General features: G+C 36.2%; 2 protein-coding genes across 2 annotated transcripts; both read right to left on the bottom strand.

Moving 5' to 3' along the window:
• Positions 1–221: 221 nt before the first annotated feature.
• On the bottom strand, positions 222–2,197 carry LOC135733762 (ganglioside GM2 activator-like). The gene is made up of 4 exons (XM_073813835.1): positions 2,114–2,197; positions 1,874–2,062; positions 1,178–1,360; positions 222–884 (listed from the first exon to the last, which is right to left on the bottom strand). The coding sequence occupies exons 1-4, from the start codon at positions 2,195–2,197 to the stop codon at positions 732–734; spliced, it is 609 nt and encodes a 202-aa protein (XP_073669936.1). The 3' UTR covers positions 222–731.
• Positions 2,198–7,215: 5,018 nt separating this feature from the next.
• LOC135734194 (E3 ubiquitin-protein ligase TRIM39-like) lies at positions 7,216–9,116 on the bottom strand. The gene is made up of 3 exons (XM_065253114.2): positions 8,953–9,116; positions 8,145–8,230; positions 7,216–7,845 (listed from the first exon to the last, which is right to left on the bottom strand). The coding sequence occupies exons 2-3, from the start codon at positions 8,200–8,202 to the stop codon at positions 7,370–7,372; spliced, it is 534 nt and encodes a 177-aa protein (XP_065109186.1). The 5' UTR covers positions 8,203–8,230; positions 8,953–9,116; the 3' UTR covers positions 7,216–7,369.
• Positions 9,117–10,481: the final 1,365 nt, after the last annotated feature.

Here is a 10,481-nt window from a genome sequence, read left to right on the forward strand (position 1 = left end):
TAAAAAATAAAAAGCTTTAGTACATGTTATACTATAAACTTTTACAGTAAAGAAACATGTGCTATTTTGAGACAATAATAAGGAATATAAATGTGTCCAAGTCCAATTTTCTCATCCTTCGCGACAATTTTCAATCATTGTTTAAGCCCTTGAGGAACTAACATTTTCAAAAATAATTGTTGTACGGGACATAATTGACTGTGACACTAAAGATGGCTACCACGTAAGCAGTTCTTATTTTTATTCTCCAGATAAAAGTTGAAATTTTGTTTGTCATAGTACCTAGACAACTTTTTAGTTCTCATTACCGAAACATGAGTTTGTAAATGCATATATTTAATGTAATATCATATTAAGCTAATGATATTTTTTTATAATGATAATCTAAAAAAAGTAAATAATTCTATAGGAAATATTTTAAAATCCTCTAAAAATAATGGTTATAGTAAGTTCAGACCTTAATCTTAAACGAAATGGCTTCAAGGGCTGATGCTGGACACCTTTTAAGTCTGGATTTGATGAAAATCACCCAATTGAATAAGGTAATGAGATGAAGATTTCTGATTAAAAATAAGTATAACAAATAATTACTGTGGATTCTGTCACTTAAAACTGATTTGTACTGTATACAGTAATAAATTCCCGTAGGTTGGTACACAACTTTTCATTTGGCTATTCAAGCACCAGCCCAAATCCCACAACAGAAACCTTTATCTCGGTTTGTGTTAGATTTAGGATTGTAAAGAAAAGCTGATTTCGAAGCAACCCATCTCTACGTCAGCACTTTTTAAAACACCCTGCACATTGTAGTTGCCATTGGTCAGGAAGCTGGGAAATTCAATCTTAGAAATGTTGAAATCTAACGGTGGAAATGCATAGTCAGCCTGTAAAAAAAAAAAGATTTTATGGCTTTATACTTAAAAAGAAGAAAAAAATAATCCCACAACAGATTTGCCATAAAGACCATTTAAACTGTAATAAACTTTATTGTCCCAAAAGGGAACAACCGACACTTGCGTACATACAAAATCCAATTTCACTACCCTACAACTTCTTAGGTAAAAGAACCACCATAAAACTTCACAATACAAATAATAAAAATAACAATAAAACGTCATCAGGAGACAGTACAAATAATATCTCATGAAACAAGCTCAGGAGGACATACTGTACTTACAGCTATAAATGGACAGTGGCAGGGCAGGCCATATGTATGCAAAGGCTCAGGACAGTCTTGTCCTGGAGAAATTAGTTGATCGAGCAAGTCACAGACATTAGGATAACGACAACTTCCTATTTGACCTCTACACGGTATTGTAATCCAAAAACCAATCGTTCGTCTTTTCAGTGTCACATCCACCTAAAAAAATCAAGAAATCATTAATATGTCAGTTACTGCCTTCCTAACATGTTTAATGTGGACATGCAGGCTTACAATCCTACGAGAACGTCACAGTACAAATCAAACTGGAAGTACGTTTAGGACATAAATATCATCTTTTAAAACAGGCCATAAAAATAGATGGGATACAACTCACGTCAGAGGTTCACTATTCAAGCATATAAAACATCAGCAATATTTCATTTGTATGACATCATCACACTAGCAAACAATAAATATTTATATTTGCAAAGTTTTTAACTTTCATCTTTTTAAAAATAGTTTAATTAAAAAAATTTCTTATGGTATTACTTCCTAAATATAGGTGCTGCTATGTGATATTGTTTTTATAACCCGGAAGATGAAGTGATCATGACCAAAGCCAAACTCTATTAACTCTAATAATTTCTTTAAAGATGTTTTTTTCCAGAAAAGGACATATAAAATCCCATCAATGACATTAATATAAAACAAAACTTTGTCTTAACTCACAGAAAGAGGAGAGGTCAACGCTGCTGATGTGGTGACCGATGCCTCTGCAGTCAATTTTCCAGGAATAGAAATGGGATCGGGAGAGAATTTCAGTGTCTTCATCTGCACAGGATTACTTTGCTTACCACAGTTTTTCCAAGAAATGCCGAACACCTGCACAATGACAGAAATTAACAATTTAAAATCAGTCTATTACACTTGATTATGCTTTATTACGATGTTTTAACACTAGTCATTTACCTTAGTTAATCTGCTCTGAGAACTGCACTCCAGTATAAAACATTTTGCAACGAACAGAGCCAAAAACACAAAAGCGCTTTTCATTTTGCACACTATATAAGTTAGTCAAATACGCAAAGTGTATCGTTTTTTCGCTAGTTAATCGCAAAATATAAATAGAGTATGCTCCGAAAATCAAAGCAAAAGGAGACCTGACAGGATGAGAGACCTTATCCAGAATCAATAAAGACGGTAATGTATTAAAGTTTGATACGTCTGTGACGTAAGAGTATAACGTCACAAACCACGTGACATGCAAGTACAAGGAAGCAGATAAAAGATGTGAGTTATAGAGCCAGCTAGTGTCATCTCATTTATATTGTTTAAAAAACAACATTAAAAAGACAATGATACATCTCATAAAATCTGCAGCATTCCGTACCACCTGTAAAAAAGTCTGTCCACGTCTGAAAAAGTCTGATCTTATGAAGCACCTCACAACGTCACATGCTGCCACAAAAATGAGTGGTTTCTCTTTAGTGTCCATTTCATTCATTTAACAGATTGATTATTGGGGCATCAGAGTTATTTGAAATATATGAAATTTTTTAAGTAACGCAATAGTTACTTTCCCTGGTAATTACTAGTTACTTTTATAATAATGTAACGCAGTTACTAACTCAGTTACTATTTGTAACTAACATTCCCAACACTGATCATACACTAGTAACATAGTTTTACTGTCAGTGTTGGGTGAAAGTTACTTTTAAAAGTAATCCATTACAATATTAAGTTACTCCCCAAAAAAGTAACTAATTGCATTACTTAGTTACTTTTTTTATGAAAGTAATGCTTACGTTACTTTTGAGTTTTTTTGCGTTACTTTTTCTTACTTGGCTGAGGCTGGATATCTTTCAGGCCTTGCAGGTGTTTTATGATCGCAAAAATGTCAAGCTCTGGCCTGCCATCTCCGTTTCTGACTTAAACTGTTCCCGCTCAGGCACACAGAGTGCTTAATTCTACGTTAATATGTTCAATTTAATTCAGTAAATTGTTTTATTTTTAAATTGAATTAATTAAACTGAAAAGTAACCCGCATTACTTTTTTTTAAAAAGTAACTCAAATATTAATGTGCACACAGTAATGCATTACTTTACTCGTTACTTCAGAAAAGTAATATTATTACGTAATGCGTGTTACTTGTAATGCGTTACCCCCAACACAGTAAAAAAAAAACTGATGCAAGTTTTACTCTAAAGAAATTTTGCAGTCTTTTAAAATACGGCAAATAAAAAACTATAAATATACTGTAAGTTATTATACAGCATGCTGTTACAATAACTAGTTTTACAGTAATATATAATAATTGTGGTATAAATACAGAAGCCTGCTGGCTATTCGTGGCCTGCAAGTTACTGGTGATTTTGACGATTTATTATTTAAACTGAAGTCAGATTATAATTTTCCAGAGAGTTTAAAGAATTAAACCAAATTAAATGAAGCAATTTCAACATAAGTGCCATGGAAGGACAGAACATGATATTCCCTGATAGCCACTGGATTACATCATTGAACCAATAAGTGGCTTTCTTACAAGTACAAACTCAAAATGTCAAAGAACATTTTGTTTTAACTTACACTTATCCAACAATGAATTAGTTTATTGATGTTTGTTGAACCAGGGTCAATTGGCATACTGTGTAATCCCTGCAGCAATAAAGCAACATAATGATCAATTTAGGAAACTATACAGAAGCACATCCAATCACATCTAAAAGCTGCAAATCTACAAAATAACAGTTCAATAGCATCAATGATGTTTCAGAAATGGACTTACCTGCAAATTTTCTCATTAGTGTGATCTCTAAAATCAGACAGAAAATAGTTATACAAACAGAGTTGTGCTTAAAATGTATTAAATAATTCTTGATAATTCTTAAATACCTATAGTCACTAGTGATGGGAAGTTCGGATCATTTTTCTGATTCGGATCTTTGAATCTCGTTCATCAAAATGAACGAATCTTTTTTTGAGTCATTTCGTTCTTTTCGTTCAATTAAAATATGATTACCTATTATTTCACAAATTACCCCAAAATAACCACTTATGCAAACAATTATGACATTTCGAACAAGTTATGAGAAATAAAAAACCTTATTTCATTATTTTTTGACACAAGCTCTGAAACCTGCACAAGAGATATAAATTATTAGCTTACCTCCTAAGTCAGTCCTCGTGTACAAGTCAGGGTAATGCAGCCAAAGCCAAATTATAAGAAACTGAACTTCATATTTATCAAATTTGTACACCTCCTCTCGTGTCTGTTAGTTGTCAACTCGTCACTGTCTTACTGACTCTCTGTGTTCGGCCAGGCTGTGCCGTGTGATATATACAGCACAGTATCGGGCCGGAAAGAGAAATGATTAGTTCATCATTCTCTCGAGTTCGGGACGGGTTCGAGTCTTTCGTTCTTCCTGTCAGCCTCATAGAGGCTATGCTTTCAGGACCGCAAAGATAAATGATTAGTTCATCTTTCGTTTCCGAGTCTTTTGTTCTTCCTGTCCGTCCCATAGAGGCTATGCTGTCAGTACCGGAAAAATAAATTATTAGTTTATTCAAGTCTTGAGTTCGGGTTCGGCCGGGTCCGAGTCCTTATATCACGTGACCGCTGGTATATCACATTAAATACAACATTAGATTTGTATTATTAATTGCGTCTGAATGCATCCTATATTGTTTTATATTTAGTAATTAAAATACAAAATAAGTGCAAAAACATTATTTGAAAAATAAAAGTTCCATCTTATTGAAGAACGAAAGACTCGGACCCGACCGAACCCGAAAGGTGAGCTAATCATTTCTCTTTCCGGTACTGGTAGCATAGCCTCTATGGGACTGACAGGAAGAACAAAAGACTCGAACCTGTCCCGAACTCGAGAGTCAAGAGAATGATGAACTAATCATTTCTGTTTCAGATTCAGAACCCATATGTTGCGCAATGCGCATGCGCGGTCAACACAAAATGAACGAATCACTCTCTGAGACAACCCGATAGTCCCGAGTCATATTAAAGATTCGTTCGAAATGAACGAATCGTTCATGAACGACACACCACTAATAGTCACCACCTAAATAGTAGTAATAAATTAATAAACACAGAGCCATATAAACATATTTACCATTTTGTGTGCTTATTTTCTGATTCTGTAAAACTTGATAAAGAACTGAAGAATATTTAGAATAAAGACGGAGAAATTATTTATTTTACAATTAATTATTTTATAACATCAAGAGCAACAAAAACAAACATGAAATATTAATTAATGGTTTAATAGATATGAGAAGCAAAATATAAAGAAAAATATCAAACTCAACTGTGAATGTGTTAACATAACAGTGGGGTTTATACATATATACAGCGGAAAAAATAAATATTTGACACATCAGCATTTTTATCAGTAAGGGGATTTCTAAGTGGGCTATTGACACAAAATTTCCACCAGGTGTAGCCATCAAGCCAAATATTGAATTTATACAAAGAAATCAGAACATTTAAGTATACAAGTTGAGTCATTATAAATAAAGTGAAATGACACAAGGAATACGTATTGAACACACTTTATTTAATACTTTGTATAAAAGACTTTGTTGGTGATTACAGCTTCTAGACGCCTCCTGTATGGAGAAACTATTTGCATTGTTTAGGTGTGATTTTCACCCTTTCATTCTTCCACACAAGTTTTCAAATCTTAAATCACTCAAATGAGACATTAGGTTGTGAAACTGACATATATGTATAGAGACAGAGTGCAGTTATGCAAATTTTAAAACCACGACCAGCGGGGGGGGGGGCAATCCAACCGTCTCTATTGACTTTGTATTGTGAGAGGTTGCCTCATTGTCATTTCTGGCTTATAACAAAAAACAGAATAATGCCTAAAAGCTGCTGTGTGACAATATGTACAGCTTACCAGCCAAAGAACCCAGAAATACGTTTTTATAAGCTGTCGAGCCGTAAAACCCAGCCTTTAAGGAGAAAAAAGTGGATCGCTGACTACGTTTCCCCCTAGTGGACCCAGTTCTACTAATATGAGTACTATGAAAAGTTGCCTGTTTCCACTTTTGTGTCTTCAAACGCTTGTTTTTTGAGTTTGACAGCTTATAAAAACTTATTTTTGTTTTTTTTGGCTTGTTAGCTGTACACCTTGTCACACAGCAGCTTTTAGGTATTATTCTGTTTTTAAGTTTAAAGGCTCTCTAAGCGAATCTGCGAGACGTTAGTTATTGTTGACGTTTGAAACTGTTTTCAAACAGACGGAGTGTAGCTAACTCCTCCCCCTCCCCCTCCCTTCCGTGCTTTCATGAACGCGCCCAACCCCCACCCCCAAATCCTTTTTGTCGTTTATTGGCTGGAATACTTTGTTTTATTTTGTGATGCTAGGTTTGGCCAGTATGTTGATATTGCCGTTTGTGAAGCCTGGGCTGTCTACAGAGATCGCGTTTTTTTTACAGTTTGATCAGCGGACAGGCAGCAAGCAGATAGTGAGGAGATGTTTCCGGTATGTAACAAAAAATGTTTTATGGTCTAAAACGCTTCAATTCGCTTAGAGCACCTTTAATCTGTAAATAAGTTTTTATAAGCTGTCGACCCCAAAAAATAAGCATTTAAAGACACAAAAGTGGCAACTTTTCATAGTACTTATGGAATGTGTAATAGACTATCACATGAACCATTTGTGTTAAAACCTTGTCTTTCAGAAATAAATCATTGATATCTAACACTAATCTACACATAATTATCTCATCAGAAATATCCCAAAGTGTAACATTAATTGCTAAAACACTATGTCTAAAGAGGATTTTTAGTGATGGGATCTGGCAACACTCTGAATTCTTCACCCGCACCCTGGTGGCTTGAGTTCATCTCTATCATTTTACCCTAAATTATAAAGTAAACTGTCCAAACTTAATTATATGCAGATGCCCATATGAGTCATTTTGAAAAACAAATTAGTCATGCAGAGAACTTAATATTTCCTGACCTCAGTGACTTCTTTCTTTATTCACATTTGCCTTTTCATTTTAATATTGGCAGTCTTGCAAAAAGATTGTAGTGAAATCATTAGTCAGTTTATTTTTCAATTATACACGAAAGATGCATTATCACAAAATATTGAATATCTTTAAGGCTTTGATTCCCTCTCAGTGGGAGATTTTGTTTTATATCAGATCAGATTTAATGTGATGATGATAAGTGATACATCTGACTTTTTAGACTAATCTTGAGCCAAAGAAAAAAAAGGATATAGCTTTTCATGAAAAGATTGATCAGTGAAAGAGTGGATATGACACATAGACTCATCACAAAAAGACACACGACCCTCCTCATAATTCACAGACACCCTGACTTTCTGAGGCTTCACATTCAGAGGAATATATGGATCATCACAGACCACATACATCCCATCTCTTCTTCCAATGGTCCAGAATCCATTCTTAGGATTGAGACAGATCTCGCCCTCCCTTTTAACAGAGTCTTTGGCCACACCCACAAACCACCTTTCCCCCTTCACCTGCAGCTCATAGAAAAAACATCCTGAGGTGAATCCTTGCTTTCCAAGAACACAAAAATATGTGTTATTTTGCTCTTTTTCTCCATCCTCCACAACTTTGTATTCATATCTCATTTGTTTCCCATCATCAGACACAATGAGATCTGGATGAGCTGAATCAGGATCCAGAGTCACATTCACTGTTAAAATATTGAAATTTCTGTTTTACAGATGAATGTTGTAACAATGATGATAATAATATTATTAGTTTGTGTCTTTCTATAACACAACATTACTTTACAGAGAAGAATCTGCAAACAAAGGTACTGCATGCTTTGAAATTAGGGAGATTTTAAAACTATTTTAACCATAATTTACTCAATTTCAATGTAGGCCTATCTCAAGTATCTCAATCAGGTTGTGGTCAGGACTCTTGGTCACTAGGCTCTGGTCTTCACCCTTTAGGCTCTGTTTTTAATCTTTAGGGGCTGGTTCTCACCCTTTATGGTCTGGTCCTCACTCTTTTGGGTCTCACTCTTTTGGGTCTGGGTCTCCATCTTTATGGTCTGGTCTTCACTCTGTACACTGTAAAAAATTCCATAGAAATTACAGTGTTACTTGCAACTGGTTGCCGGTAACTTACCGTAGATTTACATTTATGTTATTTACTGGCAACAGTTTGTTCAAAGTTAAGTGAACATTAAACATTAATGTTCTATAAAACTTAAATAACCCCTTACGAAGATTAACCATGGTTTTATTGTGGTAAAAGTGTAGTAACCATGTTTTTTTGGTGTATTGATTACTATCAGCAAAACCATGGTTGTACTACACTAACTATGGTTTAACTATGGTTTTTGTAAACCATGATTGTCAAAACCATGGTTATTTTGTAGTTACTTACTACAGTAACCATGTTTTTTTGTTTTAACTGTAGTAAAACCGTGGTTAATTTTCGTAAGAGACAGCCTCAAGCAAAGCCACACAGAGCTCTTTCAGGTCACTGCAGCCCGTGAGTCCATTACAGAGCTCAACATTACGTCCAAGATGACTTCCCCTGAGTTCCAGGAATCAGCTAAAAGCTAAAAGTTGTTCCCAAGTTCACTGTGCTCCCATTCTAAGCCAAGATTGCCACCCTTGATTAATGTGAGTACATCATTGAAACAGTTTGAATTTATGGATTAAACAACACTGAAATAACAGCGAGATGCCTCATGATGGGTGCCAGATGCCCCATCTTGAGCTTGATAACATTTAAAACCCTGTTAGGATGGTCATATGTGAAAAATGCCTTAAAAATGACTTACCTTCAGCTCGGCATTGAATGTGAATCAGTCCTGTTGTTATGAGAGTTTGTAAGAACTGCATTTGTTTCTCTTTCCCAGTACAGCTGAATGAATGTCACACCACTGTAAAACGTGTTATAACCAATCCCTGTGTGTAAACCTTCATCTAATGATTTTCATTTCACCAAACCACAGACTGACTTTATAATCAAATGTTTTTGCATAACCTGTTATTTTACATTCCTTAAACTGTAAGAGTTTCAGCCGTTTACTGTGACATGCGATGAATTTCCTGCTTTGATTTACTAAACAAACAAAAAACAACACAGAATGATCTCTTAATGAGTAAGGATAGATGTTTCAAATAATTGTCAGATATGGTGTAACATGATACACTCATTAGATTATTATGCACTACTGTCATTGTTTGTTAAACTGCACTTAATAAATGCACTTCATTAATATGCTCATAAAATAAAAATAGTTTACGCCCACATATTTTCTCATAAACACAACTGTTATTATAATCCAAAGTTGTGTATAACATCATCCCGCATTGGGTCATTTTTAACCAAGCTGTGTCTTCTGTCCAATATCTACCCAGCATGGGTTAAAAATAACCCAGCCATTTTTATGGTGCGTTCACATCCGACGCGAATGAATTGTTTGCAATTCACATGTTAAGTCAATGCAAAGACACAATAGACATCCTGCATCACCAGGCACGTGCACAGATAGGGCTCAACCTGTGCAGGACACATGCCCTTTTGTCCTTACACTCCGAAGTGCCCTTTTTTATTGTTTTATTTATTATTATTTTTTAAATAAATCAATGGTATTGGTAAACATGCGAGTAGGGTTGCAGACCCCGTGTTCGACCCCGAGATGGCGGCCATGCTTGCTCGACGTTAGTGACTCAACCTCCACCACCCGAACTACCAGTATTCTGCCTCTACGATTGGTACTTCGGGGCTGCCCACATGTCGCAGCCCCTACCACATGGGTCATTCTTCCCAAGGTGCATGATGAGCTGACTCTGTCGTAGAAAACCCAACTTCCTACTGGTCTTTTCGGACCTCCCTGCAGCTACTGACCTGGTGCTCTGTGCGACGAGGTCAGCATACAAGCCGTTGGTTGTGCAATGTTCACCCTGGTGTTCCTAGAATGCCACTTCTGGTGATAGTGTCCAACAGTTCTCGGCCACCCAAAAGCAGACTGAGGTCATCATGCCTCTTCGGAAACCCAGCTGCCCCTTCGTCGGTGCCTCAGCCTGCTCCCCACCGAGGGCGCCCTGCTACGGCTACCATCGTTCCTCCATCCAGGCAGCATAAAAGAACCTGCAGTAAGCAGCCCGCCCCGGCTGCTTCTTGAGGTGGAAAACGTAGACCAAGCGGCCCTAAATCGGGCGACCTGGAGATGAAGGGATCACTCTTTGGGAGTTTGCTGGTCAGGATACCACTCCACCCGGAGAAGGGCCGGGTTGGGAACCCCTGGTTTTCCTGTTCTGCTGGTTTTTAGTCAGTACCCATAACCACAAAAAGAGTAAACTC

This window comes from Paramisgurnus dabryanus, chromosome 3 (assembly GCF_030506205.2).
Source record: "Paramisgurnus dabryanus chromosome 3, PD_genome_1.1, whole genome shotgun sequence".
In the NCBI taxonomy this organism is placed as follows: domain Eukaryota; kingdom Metazoa; phylum Chordata; class Actinopteri; order Cypriniformes; family Cobitidae; genus Paramisgurnus; species Paramisgurnus dabryanus.